The sequence below is a fragment of the Polyodon spathula genome, chromosome 24 (assembly GCF_017654505.1).
Source record: "Polyodon spathula isolate WHYD16114869_AA chromosome 24, ASM1765450v1, whole genome shotgun sequence".
In the NCBI taxonomy this organism is placed as follows: Eukaryota; Metazoa; Chordata; class Actinopteri; order Acipenseriformes; family Polyodontidae; genus Polyodon; species Polyodon spathula.
In genome coordinates, this window is record NC_054557.1 from 7,468,084 (window position 1) to 7,492,610 (window position 24,527).

Consider the following 24,527-nt stretch of genomic DNA (forward strand, 5'->3'; position numbering starts at 1 on the left):
GCAAGAAAGAAGCCGTTACTCAAAAAGTACCATCTGAAACCACATCTGGAGTTTGCCAGAAAGCATGAGAGTAACCCAGCTGCGATGTGGGAAAAGGTTTTGTGGTCAGATGAGACCAAGATAGAGCTTTTTGGCCAAAACTCAAAGCGCTATGTGTGGGGCAAACCTAACACTGCCCATGCCTCAAGTCACACCATCCCTACAGTGAAGTATGGTGGTGGCAGCATCATGCTGTGGGGATGTTTCTCATCAGCAGGGACTGGGCATCTTATTACAATTGAAGGAAGAATGGATGGAGCAAAATACAGGAAAATACTGCAAGAGAATCTGCTTCAGTCCGCTAAAAAATTGAAGCTTGGGAGGAAATTCACCTTTCAGCAGGACAATGATCCCAATCACAAGGCCAAAGCAACATTGGAGTGGCTCAAGAACAAAAAGGTGAATGTCCTACAGTGGCCCAGTCAAAGTCCTGATGTCAATCCCATTGAGAATCTGTGGCACTATTTGAAAATTGTGGTCCACAAGTGTCGTCCAACCAACCTGAACAACCTGGAGCAAATCTGCCAGGAAGAATGGGTCAAAATCATTCCGACACTGTGTGCAAAGCTGGTACATACTTACCCCAAAAGACTTAAAGCTGTTATTGCAGCGAAAGGTGGCTTTACCAAATATTAATGTGTGGGGGTGGAATACTTATGCAAGCAAGATATTTCAGTTTTTTTTATTTTTCTTAAAAATATTAAAACATATTTTTCTGAAAAATATTAAAACATCATAAAACCAATGTCACCTTACAATAATTGATTTATTGATTTACAGCTGTAGGCAGTGACTTAATTAATAAAACAAAGGAAATATAAGATTATATTTCAAAACCATGACAAATTGATCTGAACCCTTTCCAAGATTTTTTTTTTTTTAAGTTTTATCTTTCTATAAATGACTGGAAGGTCTAAGTTATTTTGGGCACTTGCCGACAAATTCTGGAGTTCCAAAAATGTTTTTGAACTCAACTCCATCTTCGATTTTGTGAGCCAGGCCGAAGTCAATCAGTTTGATACGTGGCAAAGGAACGTTCTTATCCAGCAGCATTATGTTTTCTGGCTAGAAAAAGAACAAAGAAAGGGTTACTGTTATTATATTCAACAAGAAGATTGGTCACAGAACTGAACCCAGTGCTCTTTAATAATATACTTTCACATCAGAATCTTTATCTTTATCCAGCACAGGCTCCTGCATAGTAGAGCTGCAAAGTCAAGCCTTATTCCTTTTGTTTCACTGAAAAACCCACAGAATTGGTGAACAATCACTTAAATACAAGATGGAACTGTGACTGAAAGCCAATGTTTAAGGATATGGTTTGAAAAAGGAATGGATTGAAAGTGCCACAACCGAGATCCACTGTACTGTAGTAAACTAGAGTTTTGTTAAATTAAGAATAGTGTAGCATATTTTTGCATGGAACTTCAGCAATGGATCAGCAATCCAACAAAGCAAAGCAGTAAAAATGCAACTACAGTATTTGCATAACTCGCCAAACTGACACAATATTACCACTGTTCAAGACTATCACCTATCCAAAAAATTATGAATTTCTGTGTTTTGAATGTATGTTAAATATGTATTTTGCACAAATGAATGCAAACTGCTGCCTCTCATTAGTGGCAATAGAGCTATATCCATCCATTATCACTAACCGCTTAATCCTTTATAGGGTCGTGGTGACCCAGAGCCTAACCTGGCAGACACAGGGTGCAAGGCAGACAGCCCCGTAGGCCGGAATCAAACCCAGGACCTGGCGCTGTGAGGCAGCAGCGCTAACCACCACACCACCTTGTCACCCACGCAATAGAGCTACATATACATTCTACGTGGAAGTGTGACTCAATCCCTCAGAGTTTATTAAAATTGCTGCTTCCTGTTCCTGTTATCTTACAGCTGCAGAGCAGATGATTCCTGGTGAATGTTTCATTATATTATATATATATATATATATATATATATAGAGATATATATATATATATCATATATATAATATATATAATGTGTTCATAGTTATATATATGTATTTTTAATAGCAATTTTAAACAAAAGTAAGCATGTTGTTTTTTTGTTTTTTTTCTTCTTCTAAAATGACACTACAAAATACATTTCCCATAGCATCAAACAGAAAAAGCCACTAACCAAGTTCAGGAAATGTACTTTTAGAGATGAACATCTATCTAACCAAAGTAACCTCCAAATTAGCTGGTTCGAATTGAGCAGTTTATTTTTGCCTCATGGTCATATATGCTGATGTTCTGTTGTTCAGTACAGAATCACAAATAAAAGCCTTGTTTGTCAGCCCTTCACTGAAGTGAGCAACACCCACATTCAAACTGATCCTGCTGTTCCCTCAGGAGCATCACTTTATCTTGTTTTGAAAGCAGTCTGGGAGTTAATAAAAATATAAATATACTCTGTCAGTATATTCCAAAAACACAGAGAACAGCTCACTGACAGACGATGGAGTCCACTTAATAGCTCTTCTAAAGGTTTACTGTGTATAGCACTGTAGTAATACCCAGTGAAACATGATTAAGCACAGGTATGTAAATGAAACAGAAGGATGGTAAAGCATTGTTAGGCAGAGAAAATACACAGTAGATGAATGATAAGCTGAAAAAAGGCCAGTGAATATTTAACGTGGCAAACTAACACATTTTTCATTCACGTAAAAGGGGAAAATTTTTAATTTTAAATGATATCTTTAAAAATGGCAGCTATGTGTTTATTTATCACAGCTAAATATATTCACCTGTATGGGGCTTTTATGAAAAAAAAATCAACCAGTTAAACTAAATCTGTAGTCTCAGCTGGTGTCATGAAATCTCCTGTTACTGAAACTGCAGACAAAGGAAACCACTTCCAAAGCCCAGCCACGAGACCACACTGCTGTCTTCCCAGAATCCTAAATTGGTATCACCCCGGAATCTGAAGCCTTTCCTTCTCATTAACAATCCCTCTCAACTATACAGACCATGTTGCCAAGGACAATCACTAAGAATGGCTGGCATTGTGGGATCTGGTTATTTAATGGAAGTCTTCAAGTTCTGCATCAACACATTCTTCATTGAATCATTCCTTTTAAATATCACTTATTACTGCTACAAATGTCCTCACAAGTCACTTGAAGTAATTCTGGTTTCTGGCAGAACTTAATGTCCTGCTCCAGGGTCTGCTGGTACACTGCTAGGTACAGAAGGCTAATCAACTTAGTTTGCTTGGCACTCACTAGGAGGCTACTGACCTAAATGGGATTCATTTTTCCTTAAGACTGAAAGCTGCAGAAAATCATCTGACATAGTCTCACTGTGTGTGCCATTTTAACCCTGTATCCCCATGGGCTCCTGTCTTTTCTTAGAAAGTGGCCCCACTTTTGTGTGATAGCAATTCTTTGCTTGTTGAGAGTCACTACAAATCATATGAGAATACAGGAGGTGCCAGCAGGTGTTCTGATATCCAAATGGTTAAATAGTCACACTGCTCACTGACTTATGAAAGATAAGCATAAAAAAAAACATAATATTAAATCTAGTAACAGGCAATTTAATTGTATAAGCAGGTTGGTAGTTTTGCTTCCACAGAGCTCTAGAGGTCTCTGGAATCCAGTAGACAGCACTGAAACACAAGCATGTACAAGCATGAGATAATTACAGGGAAAAAAAAACGGAAGCGTTCTACATGGACAAAATGTTTAAAAAAAAAAAAAAAAAACTGCATGTCTATTCCTTTTAGATTTATTATGATTATGTCTTATATCATTTCTCGCAGTCAGAAAGGTGTTATTTCCAGAGGTGCAGAAGATATGTTTCTGGCATTTTAACAAATGCAGTGGAGTTTTAGTTAAGACTTGAACTTTGATTGTATAGTGTCTGGTATTTATTCACCTTTATAGGGTCAATAACCCTATAAAAAAGTGTTTAAATGATCTTACCATTTCCCAGAAGTCATTTAGCTATTGATCTTTTAGCTATTGACTCGGGTGAGGCCCATTTATCCTGCCAGAAGTGGTAAGTGTTAAGTATAAACAAGAAATGGGGCCAATAATACCTAGAATTAGAAGTGCAATTACAGTAGCATTGTTTGGTGAAATCACTGTTCCAGAATGTTTTTTTTTTTTTTTTTCAAATAATTGCCTTAGGGTCACATGTTCAAGTACAGATGTATTTATGACGCCTCTAGCAAGAATTAACTTTGTTATTCGCTTGCAGTGCTGTTAAGTACGTGCGCAAACAAAACATCCTGACAAACCAACCTTGAGATCAAAATGTGCGATTTTCTTGGAGTGCAGATAGTTGACCCCATCGAGGATTTGTTTCATGAACTGGGTCGCTTCTTCTTCGCTCAAAGACTCTTTCTGTGCCAGGAAATCAAAGAGCTCCCCTCCAGACACCCTGAAACCAAGTAAACAAGATGTGAAGAACCACTGTCAATCTGCTGTATCTAGACCCAGTCAAATCACAAATATTCTGGCTGGTATTTATTCACCTTTATAGGGTCAATAACCCTACATAAAAATAACTTAACATCTCCCACAAGTCATTTAGCTGCTGACGTTTTTGTTATATATATTTCAACTTGCCACAATTTCAACTTCTATCCTGCCACAACTAAGTATGAGTATAAACACTCCCCACAAAGCTTAAAACTATGCAGGGTCAGGTGATGTTCCAATACCCTAGTTTTGTTTAGAAAGGATCTATAGCAACATGATAATAACTAGTGATTGTTGTTATTCTATTGAGACACAACAATGTTATACAAGGCCCCCACCATTAATGTATTAATATGATGCACGTTTTTTTTTTTTATATATCTGTATCAAACAACCATCTGTATCAAACAAATCTTTTTCTGGCCATTTGTATATTAGTACATTAGGAAACAACAATGGACTAGTGATGCTGCACAGACCTGCATTAGTAAAATACACCTTTTGCTAAATGCACAGGATCAAATGATAATGGAGCCACAGTGTCTGCTTCTGTACAAAGAACTGCCAGAATAGCTGTAGTCAGTCAGGCCCATTGGCAAATCAGTGACACACCCTGCATGTGTTTTTGAGTGCTGCTTCTGTACAGTAATCAGGATCAGTTCCCCCCCTTGCAATACATTGCTGTTGATTGATGAAAAAAGATAGAAGAATCACATAACAAACCACCTTATGTTAGGTCAATGCATTCATACTACAGGAGACAGTGTGGTCCAGTGGTTAAAGTCCAGGGGGCTTGTAACCAGAAGGTCACTGGTTCAAATCCCACCTCTGCTACTGCTTGACCCCCTCACTGTGTGACCCTGAGCAAGTCACTTAACCTCCTTGTGCTCCATTCTGCAGATGAGATGTTAAATCAACGTCCTACTGTAAGCGACTCTGCACATAACGCACAGTTCACAGCCTAACTCTGTAAAGCATTTTGTGATGGTGGTCCACTGTGAAAGGCGCTATATAAAATAGATATTATATTTAAATAACAGTTGGCTGAGTGACTGAATCAAGAGTTAATACATCAACATGTCCTGCTCTACCTCTTCTCTATACTGGAAGGCGTCTCGTTACTAGACTTCTGTTACATTTAGCTGTGCAGCTTTCTAACACTACATATGTAGCTCAAGAAATTAAACAAGTAATAAGATTGTCTTTATGCTGACAATAATTTACTATCTGCAGCTAGTACAACTAGTAAAAATGATTATTTATGAATATAACACACACACATATAATAACCTTATTATAAATGGGGGTGGGGGTTGCAACCATTCTGTAAAGCTGACACTAAAGTACAGACACACCTTAATAAAGACTTGTGACTTTGTAATGTTTTTCAAATCACACTGTTGAAAGGTTTCTACTGCTCTTGTGTTTTGATGTGAGAAAATTGATTTTTAAAATGAATGTTCTGCTAAAAGATCTAAGTCTATTGATAATTGAATAAGCAATTCTCTACATTCAAGTGAAACTGTGACATGCTGTAAAGAGTGACATGCTGTGCGAATGTCTGAACAGTCATCCCATCACTATATCCCTGTTGCCTGGGATATGCTTCCACAGGGGACAGAAATATGTATATCCTGGTTAAAACAATTCTATACTCTGTACCATTTCTATCACACTGACAGAATACTGGACACATTTCTAGAGTCACAGATTCCAAACCTTGTTGGTACTGAAACTCAGGGTTATGAGACAGAACCTCACAGGAAAGCAGTCAGTGTTTAATTTGTACAGAAACAGAGGAAGAATGTTTGTGTGAGGCCACTGTCAGTTCAGTCCTATGGGCCAGTTGGGGCTGCTAGTCTTTTGCATTGTACACGTTCTCTTCAGAATGCCACAGCACTGCACTCTGCCCTGTCAGTCTGCCCAGAACGCACACGCCACCCTTTCAGAGTCTAAACACTTGGGCATTAATCATCTCTAAACTTTATGGGAAGGGTTACATCATATCTCACAGTGTTTGGCTTGTTTCCACTTCTTTGTTTCCTGCTTTTTGTCCATTTTACTATTTGAAATCAACTGTCACCGAATGTATTTATTTATTTGTTATTTATAACAATGTTTGATTTTCTAGTGCCAGTAAAATTTTACACAGATTTTCATTCTTGTACTATTTGAAACTGTACAGGGGGTGTGAATGTATAAAGCTACAGTATTGTGGAAACCACATGTACTTGTAAGCGTCTTGTACTTGGGTGCTCAATTAAAACAACAGCTAACCATGTGTTTCGTTTAGTCCACTGCCCTGCCCACAATGCACACTCTAATAATCACTTGAGCAGCCAAATACTGGATCAGTCATTTAGCAAGCACACACCTTCTTTACTTTCACACTTTAAACTCAATGCATCATGTATTGTGCTGATTACAAGTTGCTTAATAGTCCCATGTTTTGACAGCTGTCATTGTGATAATATAACATATGGAGATGTAATGCCCACTACACTGATCCCCTATGGTAACTGTAATGTAAGACTGTAGACATACTTCTCTCCCATTTACTGTACGCAGCGATAATATATACCCACACAAGCCTGCACTTTTCGAACAGAAAAGAAGCATGGGATGAACCCATGCTTAACTTTTTACATACCAGGGCTGATTACTGTACAACAGGCTCCAAGTCACATTTTGCTTGAGAAGTTAGCGTGAAGCACAGAAATCAATACTTACATTTATATTGAGACACACAGGGTGACAATCACGCTTTTGCTTGGTGTGACTGTTTATATGTTTACACTAACTTGTGTTTTAATGTGTAATGTACCATGTACATGATATCATGATATCATGAAAGGAAACTTGTAGTCTCAGGTAGTAATAACCATTGAAGTAAATAAACACTTAGCACACAGACAAACAGGGTTAAAGCAAAATGCTTTATAACTAGGGAGTTTGCATTGCTTTAGCATTACGCTGCTAAATCAGGTGCAGCCAAATGGCTGTAACAGGGTGTAACATGCAATACACCGTGTCTTTTAAATGATACACAGGAAGCTAATGTGAAAAAAGTGCAATAATTTAGAAGTTTGACAAGCAAGGAGTTCCGTTTTCAAGAAGGTGGTGTTCTGTGAAACAAATGCATTCTTTCCTGTTCCCGCTATCCTTATCCCCTGAAGAAAAGAAGGAACTCCTTTCCTGACTTACAGCTCCAGAATGAGAACCGTGTCGGTCCTGTTCTCATACACATCGTGCAGGGTGATGATGTTGGGATGCTGGATCTGCTGGAGGATGTTGACCTCGCGCTCGATTTCCTCCCGCCTCACCCCCCGCCGGCTGGCACGGCTCTGACGCTTCTTGATGAACTTGGCAGCGTACTCCAGCCCGCTGCTCTTCTCCTTGCAATGCTTCACAATAGCAAACTGCCCGCTACAGAGACACAAGAAAATCCATTAGCGTTGTTTAGACAAACAAAGCTTCCCAGTGTTTTTGAATTTCAGAATACTGTGTCAATACAATCATCTACCACGCAACATCCTGTCCTGCTATTGTCCTCCCTCAAGGGAAAAATGAGGGATGGCGATCAAAAGATCAGGCAGTTTTACAACGTTTCCAAATAGTCACAGCAAGCTGTCACTCTCGCTGGAAACTAAGAGCAGTACACACAGTCGCTGCAGAGTCACACCATGGAGGCCTGTGTGTGGGTGAGAAAGGCCCACTGACAGTTTTATTGTGTTAGTTTAAAGTCTCAGGGTGTATGCTCTTAAAAATGAACTGATTACCCATTGGCAGGAAGACATTATTGTACGAGTAGGAAAACCAGTGTTAAGGGATTGAGCACTAATAATAATAATAATAATAATAATAATAATAATAATAATAATAATAATAATAAATAATAAACACATAGGTTAATACACCACCCAGAGTAAAGCACAGCTGGATTTTAGAGCATTTTACAGCACTTTTACAGGATTCACCGTGGATTGCATTAACTACTTCTTATTAGAGGTCATCCTGGGATAACTAAATAGTTGATGTAATCCAAGGTGATACTCCTTTACTGTAAAATGCCAATACTATATTTTTATTTGGAAGTTTTTCAATCTTTGCTCCAATAAAATGAAGAAGAACATAATCAGACTGAGATGATCTTTTACACACATGCACTAGTAAAAGAAAGAAAAAAATTAGTATTGCTGTAGCTATATAGACATGTTTGTCTGCTTCACTATTTTGACAGACAAACTTCAGTACCTCTCAACCAGGAGAAGTGAGATCCTCAGCCACCTATATTACTGTATGTTAAGAATGTTGACTTCTCCTTAATTGTCTTGGTTCCTTAGTTATTTTTTGACAGCAGTAACTATTGTGGTTTCCAGTTTAAGGCAAAGACAGATCATATGGTGGACCATGATAATCTCACTTAGAAATATACATTTGTATAATATCAACAGGCAGGAGTTTACCTTGAAAGAAAACTAGATTTGTTTATACATTCCAATGCGATGGAGGAATCCCTTCAGCTTCAATACCCTGTTACCTGCCTTCATATAAAGAAGGCATTTAGTAACCAGCCAATTCAGTGATTCATGTTCTCACTAAGATGAATGGTATCAGATAGTGGTGCAGGACATAGCCAGAGACAAGTGTTTTTATAGGAAAGTAGCATCATTCTTACAAAGAGCCCCCCTGGCACTTAGCAAACAAGCAGCATGCTGGTACACTACTTAGAAGACAAGACAGTAAAGACAGAAAACCAGAAAAAACTGCTTTCTTAAAAGAGCATTATGATCCTTGCTCATAACACTGGGCCAGGTTGACAGGTTTGAGTGCCTGTTAACACACTCCTAATGCTACAAGTCTATGTAGAAACAACTTAGGCGCGCTAGTTTTAACAAGTGTGACAGTGAATCACCAAGGAGCAAGAAAAAATAAAAACCTGCCAGCTTTGTTAGAAAGTGTCAATAAGCAGCTTTTACAGTTTAGAAGGGTAAAGCTTAATATACTGAAATATTTGTTGATTCACAGCAAAAGAAACTGCATAAACAGGAAGACCCTTATCTCGGCTTTACAAAGTACGCTGATGTTCTGTCTTTGATATACATCTTTATTTTTTTAGATAACCAAAAAAAACATACCTTTTTACCGAAAATTGCCTGAAACAGATAAACCCCTTAATATCTTACAAAATCAGAATATACTCACACACTTTCTTTGTTCTGTAAATGCTTGTGAATACACTGTTGCCATTGAAACAGATAACTTTTTAAAAGCCTTATAGGTCTAGGTTTAAGATTTAGCTGAATGATGCAAATCCCACCATTTAAAAAAGACAAAGATGATTTGGAGTTCAACTTCTAAAATCTGCGCACAAGGTTCCTCATTTATGAAAGGGCACTAAATGTAGCTGCAACATGCACATTAAGTAGTATAACGTGCATAACGTGCACCATAAATCTAAATGTACTGCCCCATTTACTAACAGAGAACACAATAATTTACTTGCACACTATTTGGCTAAATTACATACCACAGTGTGCAGACTACATGCATTGCGAGTGATAATTTAATGTACACAATAATGTACAAGACTTACCCGTAACCACTGTGATATAAAAAGCATATATTTTGGTCAGTATCTTATTGTGAAGGTGGAGGTGGCTTACATTGACCGAAAAAGAGTGATCAACAGACGCAGCCCTCCGCAGGGGACAGACAGAGGCAATGCAAACTAAAACTGCACGCAGAGGAGTTATACATTCTTGTGGATAAATGATGACATTAAAGCGAACGCCTTGTAATCACTTCCACGCTTTTGCAGTTAATGCGAAAGACAGCATTTTAAATACTTAATCTAATACTTGGTCAATAAATGGGTTGGAAACTCATGTGTCAGCCTTGGTTCTGCATAGAAGAGATATAGCAGGTTTAAAAGACACCCACTGTATTGTGACTAAAGACAGTAGCATATCGCTGACAAGAAAAGAACATTGAGATCTAAAATTTGGTATGAATTACCATAGCTATCCTGACAAGGTCAATCGGAAAGAGAATGAAAAAGCTTGGTGGAGGGATGCTGCTTCCCATCTGTTTTTTCTGCTACTGTCTGCGAGCGAGTAAACTTAGACACCACTTCCTCATGCAGAGCAGTTCCTGATTAGATACCCACTACCCTAAAGATAGAAGCTGTCGTCAAACCGCTATGTTTGGAATGCCCACCAGTTGCTGTTGGAACAGTTCAAAAAATACTAGACCACAGACATGCATTGGGGCACAGCTTGGCAGCAACTGGCTCATAAGATAAATGCATGTTACATTAACATGGGTATGCATGGGTCCCTTATCTCCAGTGTTTGGGAATAGTCTGAAATGCTGGATAACAAGTTATTATCTCATGACATGTGAATGCACAGAGCAAATCTAAAGTTAATATACATTTTTATTTTATTTTATATGTCCAGTTTCGGTTTATTGTATTTGCTACAATACATAACAGCTGAATAAAAAAAAAAGATGTGTAGCTTAATACTAAATACAATCCTGATGTCAAATGTTATTCTATACAGACTTAAGTATTGAACAATTTTAAGACTGTTGAAAACCATCACCTTGTTTCTCTCATTTTAACCAAACTCACTTCCTGTACATACACTGCACTTTTTCATACAGCAAAGCATCTCAAGTGAAAGCAACTGGAAGGTACAGTGATTTCAAATAGGCAGCTGCAGCAGATTTTGTACAGCGTCCTTCTGTATGTAAGAGCATTCAGACAATGCCCCAGAGTCCCCAAGCCAGCTAACTGAAGCCACAAGTCTGCTTCCAGCACCAGAGAGTCAGAGAGTAGACAAGCTGATATATTTCAAACGCACCAGAGTGGGACCTACCCAAACACTCGCATTCACTCCACTACGTACTGCTTGTAACCCCATGGAAAGTACCGTAGGATCATGAAATATTTGTCCAAATGTACTGTGTAATTATTCATCACAAATGCTACTGGCTCAATACCATAAGAACTGACATGAGAGTCTCTAAATGAATTAATCTAATAGCAACATCTCAAATAATAGCAATGTTGTGCCTTTAAACATTTCCAATACTGAGGTTCAATTTTGCAGTATAACACCCTTATATCTACTTAGATCCACCACTGTTTAGACCATTATAATAGACCACAATAGCTGATATTTGCAACAAGGCAGGGATGGAAATAAGACACCTGTTGGTAGCAGTTTCACCCATTCCAGGTTTTACTACGAGATTGAATGGATCAAGTTTTATTTCCATCCCTGAACAAGACTTTTTCTTGTCCTTAAAGTTTCTAATTAATTGAATACCCATGTGGCAGAATTTCAAATTCACATGTATAAAAACAGTATATTTTCTACATAAGACTATACACCTCTAAGAAAGCTAACCATTTCAAATGTTCAATATTTAATGTATTTGGTTTGTTTCGATCTTGCAGCCACCCCCTAGTAAATAATTATACAAACTTATCAGCTGTGTGCATATCGAAAGGACATGAGGAAGCTAAGACACTGTTAAGATGCAGTGTTTAACAGAAGTGCGAACCCATGAACACACTCGAAAGAGTTGCTTCACCACAGACACACCCTCCAATGTCAAACAGAGAAGTGTCACGGCAGCTGCAGTTTGCATGCAGCTTAACAGGACAAGCTATGAAAGCATTCATATCAAAAGGAACCAAAAACAAAAGGATATTTTGCATGAATACCAGACAAACAAGAGCCTTCAAGGGATTCCTGAAAACTACGAGCTGGCCCCTGCAATCAGCATCTTTGTGTTAATAATAGCTACAGTCTGCCTGGCCAGGCACACCTGTTGTCTCTCTCCAACCTTTTACCGATGGCCAATGAATTTGCTCAAAATGCCAATGCTACCCCTCTTCCCAAGCAACTGTATTTAGTGCCCCGTATCCTTGCCATTTGTTCATACCATACTGTGTGGGTTTAGAAAACACTTTCAGTTTATCCCAGATCGGGTTTCATATTCTCATGTTGGTTTGGATAGGCTTTCTGCAAATCCACTCATGCCTGGGTAGAGTATCAGAGATATGAAAAGTAAGCTGAGGTTTACAAAACACCACTCAATAGAATTCTTACCCCATTCAAGAAAGCTGGTTCATCAGACTTTTGGAACCAAATGTGTTGGTTCGATCAAAACTATTTTATTAGTACCGTTAACTCAAACTGAAGTGAAGTGTTTTACTGTTTAAATCTTTACTTTTGTAGTACACACACTCAATAAAAGGTCACAGGCACAGCACAAGTCTACTTTTTCTGTCCAGGCTAGCTTGATATTTACAAGGCAAACAGGAAGCTAATGTTCAGCTGTATGTCTTCTGACTCTTTGGTATATGTTTGCAAAAGGTTTTGTGGATTATTGTTTCAGAATAGATTTACCACTAGTTACTTGCATTTAATATTTATTTATACTTGACCACAAATGGGTGGGATCATTGTGGACTATCAAGACTGCTGCATTACTAGACTGTTTTTGAGGTCTGCAATGGTTTGACAGTATTGATGGTTGCATCATGGCATTAGCATTGATGAGTGGTGGGATGGAGGGGTGGGGGAGGTCATGTTCAACAACTAAACAATGGCCAACCTGCCCCCAGGTAAAAAATATTATTTTCTATATATAAACATTTTCATCCTGCCCTAAAAAAAAAAAAAAATGTACATAAAAACCTGTTAATAAACATTTGACAATATGAGATTGTATATATATATATATATATATATATATATATATATATATATATATATATATATATATATATATACTTGCACTCTATAAACCTGGGAGCAACTGTTTACCTGCTATACCTTCACAACCTACAAAAAAAAAGCAGTGCTGTATCACTGGTTTGTGTGACAGGCTTTTGCTTAATTCAGTTTAATCCAGATGTGGTAAAACCCAACAGTAAAGTCTTTAATGCCATTCAATTGCGTCAGGTTTATTTCTCACGGTGCCAATATTTTTCCTATTCATTCCAATTATTATGTGAAACATGTTTGGGATGACCCTGCCTGGAATTTTAAGGCGGGGGAGCGATACTTTTACCCTTGATTATCCAAATCACAGGAAACACTTTGACATCACGCCTGGCTTGTTTGTCTGCCTGCAAAGAGCTATGATGGGAAAATTCAGAATAGGAACAAGCTGTTCAACCTGCTAAAATGAGACTGGTCACCTTTTAGCAACAGCAAAATAGTCAGTGGTGATGGTGGGTAAATGCATGGAGAAACCTCACATGCAACCCATTGCAATCCACTTGGTTGATCTAGCAGGTGTTACATACAGTATGTCTACGGCTAGCAACTAGAACTAAAGAACTGAACCCTGAATATACTGTACATGTTTGGAGTGGCCGACAGTCTGTGGCTGTACTGTTTCTAGAGGCGGATGTATCATAATCATTGGCGTGCAAATCCTTTGGGAAGCTGTGACTCCACTTAAAAGAGGCATCCTGGAATCTATTATCCACACCAAGCATGTTTAACAACTGGGAAGGAATATGGCTCACAATCTCTATGGGGTTTCTAATCCCAACAGCTGCAGATTCAAAACAGCAATTGGCTTGTGGCAAGCTCTCTTCTGTAACTGGCAGTGCCTGCCCACCATTCAGTGACATTTAACAATAGCAATCTTCATTAGAACACTGGCAAAGACAGTCTGGTAATAAAGCTGCTAAAACAACTCCTCTCATTGTCTCTGCTACTTAGCCTTTGAAGAAACATCTTCAGTAGAAACACAATGTAATTCAGACATTAATAGAAATGCCCAATAAATCATCAGATTCCTATCTATAGCTACAGAGACATTTTTTGTAATTCCATTATTCTTGTGTATGCTTCACTGCACTTTGCTATGCTTCCACTATGGTATACTACAGTAAACTGGCAGAGAAGCATTTAAACACCTTGCAGACACATCAGGTAAGTGCTGCCATGGCTTCAGGAGAGTTCGCAAAACAAAAAAAAGAAACTGTTGTTCTTATTTGCCTCTGCACGACAGCCCTGATACTGGTCAACATTAAATTGTATGAACGCCAATGCTAAGAAACCCAAGTTCAAAACAGACTAAAAGAACTGTTTGATCTGTGGGTAACTGTAGTGCCTGCAGCTAAAACTACTTGAGGTACAGGCATGTAAACAAACTGGTAAGCCAACTATGTCTGGTTTCTAATAAAGCAGAGCACACAGAAGGCTGGACTATGACAGAATGTTGTAAATATTCACCTATTCAAACTGTAGTATAAACGTGTACATGGTTTTGAAATAAATAACAACCTGCTTTTCAGCACATGTAAAAATTGTTTTAAAAAAAAAAAACAGACATAGACAACATTGACTAGATCAGCCAAAGAGTCCTTTTGTATTGTGGCAATACACAGTTGTGAACTACATACAGCATATGCTTACTGATATAAAAGACACTTTGCTTGATCTAGTCTATGGTACATATGTCTATGGCAGGCAACTAGTACTAAAGAGCAGCTCCTGAGCAAAGGAACAGCAACATTCAATAATGAGAATGTAATGTGAAGCTGCTTACTTGTCAAGTATTATTATGATACTCATTAAAACACCTCATTCCCTGGTTTTGAATATCTAAAGACCTAAAGTAGCTGTGAGCCAGGGTGTGACAACTCCAGTTAGTGTTACAGTGATATAATGAGCGTCACATGTCGTCAAGCCCTGGTATACACACCGTACTTCCTGTTAACACCTTGTAATTGGTTGTGTTGTAAAAAGCGACAGCAGGCCTGCCTCACATGGAACTTCTTCACTTGCCACAAACCATCCATTTCTTTTACACCCGCTGTGCAAACATGTCAGTTGGAATCTGTTTTCAGGAGAACAGTGGGGAAAGGGGTTAAACAACGAATACCTTATCCACCTAGAAATGCACGATCAACATGAATTAAAACCACAGATTTGCCATTCGGTTGATGGTCATGCATTATTTTGTGAGTGTGTAAAGGGAATAAGAAATAGAAGTCAAGGACGGAATAACAATGTGTGGTTGATGTGGGGGGGGGGGGGGGGTATCTTTCAGCATTTCCAGTTATTTCTCCAAGAAAGACAAGGTGGGGGAGGCAATTTAGTTCAGTAGCTACAGCAAAGAACTACTGGACCAGCTAGATTCCAATCCTAGCATGGCCTCTGACACACTGTGGGACAGGATGGGGCACATCGGAGAGAACACCTGGGAATAACGATCCCACTCTGGAGATCAGTTACTGCACTGCATCTCAGCTGGACTGTCTTGCACACACAATGGTGAGGAGAAGTGGCGTGGTTCTTGGACGTTATTTCAGGAATGGCAGAGGAGGCCTACATAATTACAAACAGTGTGTGAAGTTAGAATGGGGTGATCTTTTGTCAACATATTTTTTACACAAGCAAGAAATTCATTTCAACGAAAAGTTTATGTCAGGTGTGGGCTGTCTTTTATTGTACAACAATAAAACAATAGCGATGAGGAGAAACAGTCCCTGCTGGTTTTTTCTCTCTAACCCACGGGTGCACTATAGCCAATGTGACGCTCCCTCTGGAATCCCCAATGAAGACTGTCGACTTAGAACAGCCAGAACATGAGCCTGCACTCCCCTGGCTGTATGACTCACCCTGCACACCAGGCAGCCATGCGTTTACCAGGTGAACCACTCGGGGACCCCGAATGTCCCTTAAACTTACAGTAACAATGTTCTGAAGTTATGAGGCCACCACATAACAGACACCACTACAGTTAATTCCCAGAACTGAAGTCTTGCTTACATGAATCATTCATGTGTATATCGTGGATCACTCAAGCTGCCTTAAGTAAATATTCTCATGGCTGAGACATTTCTTGTTTCCTTTGTACCCGCTCAAACACAGCAAACAAATGGTACTCTCCTGCTTTAAGTCGTTTTTAATTTAAATGGGGTTTAAACGCTAGGGAATTAAAATTAATCTCCATGCCTTTCATGTGACTCAGGTCACTTTCATGCTTGAAAACAAATAACAGAAATGTATTTATTGGGATCCCTTTAGTAAATGTCAATGACTGTCTTATCCAAGGATCAAGATTTTTTTTAATTTTTTTTTAAATAATACAAGTACATTATGCATATTATCATAGGTTACAGTCACTTTTTTTTCATATACTGATATTGTGCTTTTTATTATATAGTATACAGTATTGCAATTATGGACCTGTTACACACAGTATAGTAATATATGAAATCAGTGCCAAAAAAGTTCCTGCTTTCAGTGACTCACTCTTTCACAGAAGTAAGTACAACAGATACGTCTGCATGCTGTGTTCCCATTACGCAAGTACTGCACATATTTATATTATTTACATAATACAAACTCAGAATCTGCAATGCATACCTGTTTTAACTAATACTTTTTCCAAATAGTTTTGCAGTTAGAGTAAGTGTTAAATATGGCTAACTTTCTCTGGACCACACACACACACACACACACACACAATTCAAACTCCAACTGAGGAGAGTTAGTAATGGGTTCCATTCATTACTTTCCGTTTGGAAGAAATCTCGTCCCACGTCAATAAATCCCAGATGTCTGCACTGTGGAGTTCCCCTTATACTATAGAGTTTAACCACAAAACCAGAGTCTTTTAAGTTTGTGGGTTTCATTTTTGAAAAAGAGTGAACAAAGAAAACTGCAGGTAGGCTGCACAAGGGGGGCAGACATAAAATACAATACAATTACATATTAACATCTATGTAAAAAGCAAGTGCAGGGAAGCTGAGCAGGGTCATTAAGCTCAAGGGGACTAGATTCTGGGGGAGGTGTTTCCTCTGCTTGTGGTTGATGACTGAGGGAAGAAAAGGGTCCTGGGTAGGTGTGTGTAAACCAGAGAAGAGCTGTGAGACTCTGAAGGTGTCTGAAGGTGGTAAAAATGACAATGTTTCTCCATATGGGGGTCATATAGACAGGTAACGTTTGCATCACTTGTTTCAGCTCAGTGACTTAAGGGGTCAAGCAATCTACCTGAGCAGGAATAACCCTACAGCTAATGTGATCATTATTTCATTCTGAATAGCCTTCCCCTGGAAATTATATTGAATTGCTTTTACTTCAGCCAATTAAGACATCTTCTGACTGACAAACAAAATAACAATATTAAAAAAAAAATCTTATGGATATTTTCATACCATTGAATAAAGAATAACTAAAACTAAAACATATCTCCACCACATAAATAACGGTACAGTTATTGGTGAACAATTAATTCCTGCACGCAATTTCTGTTATTAATATGCTACAGTAATTCCGAAGGTATTGTGAATCACCTTGTAGTCAGGTGCGAACCATGTTATACAGTATGGTGAAATTAGGCTGGATTCTCTTAACATTAAATCAAAATACAATATCATTACACCTTTTTATTTTCCCTGGTCATTTCATTATTGTACTGACCTTCAGTCAGAATAAAACTAAAACCTAATTAGTATATTTTCTCCGTTTTAAAAACAAGGATAGGTCAAGCACTTCACATGTCCGGACAGTATGAATTGTAAGTTGATGGTGCTTGTTTTACAACTTCCTTGTGTTGAAATGATACATCAGTTACTACATGAATGTGGCTGGGCTTCAGCTTCTGGAAATTAGCTAATCAGCTTCAGACACATGCCTACATGATGAAACTGTAGGAGGAATTAGGCTACATCCTAAATAACTGACAGTGTCTTGTTCAGTTGTTTTCTTTCTTCAACTGTTGTATCCTGTTTTCTGATTATATTGTTTGGTTTTTTAAAGAGACACAAGTTGAGATGCTGCTTAGGGGGGAATCGGAGTGCAGCTTGTGTGCAGCTCACTGTTTTTATTTTTGGATGCTGTTTAGGTTGAAAGAACTGAATCACAATGTAGTGTTTTGACCTGTAGTACTTGCTTACCTTCCCAGCTCTTCTCTAATCTCATAAAACTCTTCCACATTCTGTTGCTTGAACACAGCCATGCCTGAATTCCTCATTGATCTTTTCCTTCTCAAACTCAAAGGATTAGCAGTCTCTTCCAGTTTCTTCCCATCATATATAACTCCTCTCCTGCAGAAACAATGTTAATATCTGTTAAGATCTGCACAGGACTTTTTCACAAGTTTGTGCAAGTTACTGTAAAACAGAAGTACACAATTCAGCAATGATATCCATATATAGAAGTGAACACATGCTGGAATAGTATATACTGTACATTGCGACTGTGTGTTAGTGAAAGAATTGAAAATGGTTGGTTTCACAAACCTGAATTACACTAATCTTGGAAAACCTAATTTTACCTTAGGGGACATAATCTGGGATAAGTGTTAATCTGGATCTGTGAAACCAGTCAACAATGTGTGAACTCACAACCCCCCCCAAAAATAAAACAAAGAATAGTGTATTCATGCTATGTAGATCCATTCACATTAGAATGTGTGTGTGTGTTTAATGTGCAAGGCCTTTTATAATTCCCAACCATGCCAACTTTGCATAAGGAACATGGGATCCACCTGAGCAAAGGTGTATTAATATTGCATAATCATAAGCCAAACTGGACTTTGAAACATTCAATATGAAACCTCTGTAAATAAAACGACTTTCAAAACACATACATTTAACTGTTCAAAACAACAATAGAAGGATATCGGATAGCGTTATATCTTAAATGCTAAATACTGCATACACACATTTTCTAGTACTGAAAATCTTAACTGAATCAAATTTACAAAAGAAATACTACATTGACATGTATGTGGGTGTATGGGTGTTGCTCAGTGTATTATCTGATATATACTCCCTACTGAATTCTAGCCAAAGCACTGGACCTCCTTAGACAATGATTATGACTTGTATTTGTGGGGCACTGACTGACTGGTGAAGGAATTCCTGATAGAAGCGCAGCCCCCCTTTTGAGAAGCTACAGTTCACACTTTGTTACAAACACATAGTCTGTGGATAACATGGATCATTTTAGTTAAAAGAAATCAATTCACATATTATGCTGTTAATGGAAAACAGCTGTTTGCAAACATGAAATAAATCACTGTACTTCTGTAACAGTTTATACATTTTGTAATCCACATGTTCTGTGTTGTTGTTGTTTTGTTGGTGACAGTTTATTCAAATCATCAACTAATTGAAGCAACAGTTTATTTTAAAAGTATGACTGCTTAGTTATGCCTTTCTCAATAACAATACAGAGTGAGTCTGCCTTTTTGGGGTTTCCTGTTATCAGTACAAATGATACTGTTACTTCCAGTGAGAAACCCCACAGCTGACGGCTGCAGTAGAAATATCAAATTGTATTAGTCTTAAATTTAGAGAGAAGGTAGGTAGAAAAAATAATTCTGTAAAGCTTCTTACAACAGCAAGTCTGTCAGTAAAGAAGCCTAATGGTAATCTGTCTACTGGTATTAATTTCTGTTATAACAATAATCACCCCAAGGCATAAGCACAAATGGCACTTTTTCATGAGCAGGGTATTGCTTTATAATAAGCATCTTGCCAAAGATATAGCACCTCTATTTTACCTAAAGTATATGATTATATTTCTATAAACGTGCAAGTACATTATTGCACAAACATTCCCACAGCCTAAAAAAACCTGTAGCAAGCAAATGCACGCTAATTGCCTCTGTTTTTGCATAGGAAACAGAACAGTAAGATAACAGTATGTGATACAAACCAGCCAGGGCTGTTAAAAACATCAGTGGACATGAGTATGACCTCATTTTCAACACCCGTCCCCCGCCAGCCCTAATACTCTATCCTTCTGACGTTTTGTTGTGAACATCAGCCATTAGCACACTGCAAGGAACCAAACAACGTTCTGATAATCCAGAAAAAGGGAATGACCGGATTGAAGCTCGCTGACCCGAGTAACTAACTGGACCGCCCCACAAAGAAATGACTATATAATTGATATATTGCCAGGACATGTAACACACCTATGCAAAGTATTAACCCTGTAATGCCCACTTCTGTATCACATGTGATACAATGCTTAGTCATCCCTCTATATTATTCTGTTTTAAGTCCAGCCTCACAAGCCACTCACAAGTTTTCATAAGCAGTACATTGTGTTTTGCTGACAGAATACAGAATTGCTTGGTACAGAATACAGTAATTACATTAATAATGTAGCTTTTCTCATTTTAATGCTTGGGCATTACAAGGTATACAAATAATTATTTTAGAATAAATTCAATCCATGCTGCAGAAACACAGTAAAGGTGAATTGTGAGTGGAGAAGTCTGACTCTCATTAGGAGCAGACATCCCGGACTACAAAAGTAACAAACAAAAATACTACAATAGTGTCTTTTTTGTAATTTTTTTTTTTTTTTTAAATAACAGCACTACTCAATAAAGTAATTTTCAAACAAAGTCGCACAAAATAACAGCATCATTATGTGATTGCCATTTCTCATATGGACTGACAGATGTTACTTGGCATGACAATCAACATTAGCTTTGATTATCTGAACTTCCTTTTTTGCAAAGTCAGAAAAAAAAATGTATAAAAATGTTTTGTCAATAAAAATAGTAATGTCATCTTATAAATCCAGGAACTGAAAGTTACAGCAAACGCCGCAATGTGTAAGTAAACAGTACAGCTCTGCCTACCGCATCCAATAGTACACCAATTGCACTTCAAGAGAAAACTACTTGGGACAAAGCAGATGCATGATCTAACTTGTCACTGTGAGTACGTTTGTTTTAGGGAAACGTTCCTTTTAGTCTATTCCAGGATACCCCAAACGCCATAAAAATTTACAACAACATATCTTTTCATCTTCATATGTTTCTTAATGTGTTCATCGGTCATGCCTATTTTTTTTTTTTTTTTTTTTTTTTACGTGTTCAAAATAACTTGTTGCTTATACCGGTACCGGTTAGTTAAGTGTAATACTACTGTCACTAGACGTGGTCTATGCTACAAGTACAGATTCTTGAAAGTAGAGCGAAAATATGTTAACAGCTTGAGTTCAAAACGATAATAAAATGGTTAAAACGTTTTATTATTATTATTATTATTATTATTATTACACTTATGTTACATACAACCTTTGAAAGTGCAGGATATATACGTTGTTAAATATACTGTATGTTGTACTTACCAGTGTAAACTTTTGACAAGACATGCGGGACCTCTTCTAACCCTGCCCGGTCTGTGCGAAGTGGCAGGAGGCTGCCAAATTCAGCTGTGCGTGTTTCAGAGTGTGTGCGCGGTCACGCCAGAGGGATCCCCGCGCGTCCACGTGTTAGAGTCGCTTGGTCTTTTGCTCACAGGCGACCTCTGTTGTTTGCAGGATGGTACGGACAGTTGTGAATCCTCAACTTTTCAATGTGTCACGCTTGTAAAATAGGATTCACCCTTCTCATTCAAAACTGCGGGCTAAGCTTACTTGCATTTTATTGGGGAGTACACTTCTATAGATAAAAAAGCTTAACAAATAACCATAAATTGTGCACACCAAATAAAGCAGACTTCATTATTAAGTATGTTTGGATCAGCCCATTCAATTTTCTTTAACGTACCTCCGGGATTTGACAGTCATGTGATTGAGTTATCTAGGCCAGAGGTTCTCATATCTTTTTTGTTTGTTTGGGGTTTAATTTTAAAAATCATTTATTTCATGAAAAATAACGCTTACTGCACATGTTTAGTTTTCTTTCTACATAGCGGAAGTAGGGCTTTTGTCTGAAATGTCCTGAAATATTTATTACTCATTTAAACCTTTTGTTTACATGAACAACAAAAACAACAAAAGAAACAGCCTGTGTCTCACCACAACACTTTAAATATGTTTTACAACAGAGGAGTTTACAGAATATTTTGAGGACCCCGTGGACAATAAGCAGACTCCAGTTTGAGACACGCTCATCTAGGCCACACGTAAAATGACTCCCATTGCCTATCACTCCACATCACAAAACCACCACAGAGGCTTGAGACTGAATGGGAGGAGGTGTTTAGGTCAGGAGACTGATGCGTGCTGCCATGACAAGCTGGTTAGCTGGCACTGCCTGTAGCCAGTGCCATTGCACAAAAAATACTATTCAAATACAAGCATTTAAGCTATCAGAAATCTGCTGTCTGTGCACTTTAATTTGTATAGGTACTTCACGATCAGAATTGCAAGTGTAAAAACAATAAACTGGAATCATTTGCTTATACTGAGAAAGGAACTTTTTACATGAAGGGACCGCCTGTTTTCACTAAAACTAAAACAATGTAAAACATTTTGCATTACATCAAGCTTTCTATTGTTAATATGATCATTTATGTTTGCGACTGTGAAACGTTCTATTATTCTATTAATACTTGTCCTGCTATTCATACAGTCAGTTGTCTGTTTTTAGTGGAGGGAAATGCCTTTCATGTGGGTGTCATATGATTGATTATAAAAACATTTGCAGATCTTCTAGGCTGTATCTCAAAAGAAATAAATCCACTTGAAACATTCAAACTTGTGTGTTCAGTGCGTGTGAAATAGTGAGTTTGTCATTTCCATTGCAAATCTGTTATTTTCCTTGAAGAATAACATATATTCAAGAGAAGTAAAGAGGCCGTTCGGATCCTGTTAGAACAATATTTGGCCCTTAGCTGTATTAGTTTTTTCTTTCAAACCTCACATGTTGTAGCTGCTCTAGCTTCACCTGGTAAACTATTAACAGGAATTGTCAATCTGCTCTCTCTGCCTTACATTATGAACCCACTTATAGTGATCTTATGTTTGTGCCTCTCAGCTCCTCTTGCTTTACCTATTAATAATCCTAGCAATACTGTCACTGGTCTCCTTTCAGTGCTTTGCTTGTGTTTTATCTATGCAGATATTTCCAAATACATCGCTATAGATGGAAAGTTGCTGCTGCTCCCTGATAATCCCTTCAGCTGTTGTGATTCAGAATCATGCCAATGCTCCAGCTGTAATCTGCTTATTGTAGCCTACGGCAACGTTGCCAGGAAGCTGCAGATTATCAACAGCATTTTAGTGGAGATATTTGCATAGCCCAATTAACATTCAACACAAAGAATCAAAAAAGAGGAACGAGTAATAATGTTAACAACACTAATAAGAGGTAAGAAAATGTGTTTTAAAGCATTGTTTACCTTATGAGGATTAGTTGAATAATATCCCCTTACTTTTGCCTCAGATGGGGTTCATTGTGTGTCCAGCCCTCAGGGAAGCTGTCTGAATGGAATGTATGCACAAGACTCAACACGACTAATAAAAAAGTGAACTTCTTTTAAGTTCTTTAAATATTCCACAGCACATGAAAGGTGAGAGACTGCCATCATTTGAGGTTGTGTTTTGAGTAGGTCATGGATGTGAGTGACATTTCCGACTTGTGTCTCAGCTCTCAGTTTGGATGACCACCCACTCTGGGGTGAAAGCAGGTGAACAGGACAGTAAAATCCCTTTTCTTTGTCTGGTTATAGTATCTTTTGTGCTGGTCAGTTTTGTATGTGTGAAAGTGCTTGTTAGGTTTGTGAGAGGGCAGCTCACTGGAATTGATCTTCTGCTTGTTTCATATATTGTGTTTGACCAGATTAAGACTCGGGCCACTGGTCAACTTATAGGACACTGTCCCACAGTCATGTTTAGTGTCACTAGAATTCATTGTTCTCTTTTCACTGCGTTATTTCTTAACCCTTATGCATCTCCAGTGGTCCAATTGTTTGTCAACCAGTTCTCTCTTTGTTTTTTTTGTTTTTTTAATTTATATTGAAGTCTGGTGATGAACATAGACCAGAGCATTCACTGTAGCTCCACGCTGTTTAAAGTCTCAGAGGCTGTAAGTCTTGTCATAGGTGCACTGGAAAGCAATACACCTTTAAAACAAAACTTTGCTCCTGGTTGAAACAAATGTTTCTTGTGCTAATAAGAGATACGGTAAGGAATGGATTTGTAAGATTGATGCGGTGGCTCAGTCTGGGATTGGTATTTTTTATTTTTAATATATACTGTATATTATTTAGCATGTCTCAAGGACAAAGGCAAGCCCTGCAGGTGAG

At 38.0% G+C, this 24,527-nt stretch overlaps 1 protein-coding gene across 2 annotated transcripts in view; it reads right to left on the minus strand.

Annotated features, from left to right (window-relative positions):
* LOC121299236 (death-associated protein kinase 2-like) overlaps window positions 1-21,703 on the minus strand; it is a 31,240-nt gene extending 9,537 nt beyond the window's left edge. For both annotated transcript variants that reach the window (XM_041226889.1, XM_041226888.1), the window contains exons 1-5: window positions 21,625-21,703; window positions 18,423-18,572; window positions 7,682-7,903; window positions 4,298-4,436; window positions 975-1,104 (exon numbers count right to left, since the gene is read on the minus strand). In XM_041226889.1, coding sequence (XP_041082823.1) covers window positions 975-1,104; window positions 4,298-4,436; window positions 7,682-7,903; window positions 18,423-18,499 — 568 coding nt within the window. In that variant the 5' untranslated portion in view covers window positions 18,500-18,572; window positions 21,625-21,703. The remainder of the gene's footprint in view (window positions 1-974; window positions 1,105-4,297; window positions 4,437-7,681; window positions 7,904-18,422; window positions 18,573-21,624) is intronic.
* Between the last annotated feature and the right edge of the window lie 2,824 nt (window positions 21,704-24,527).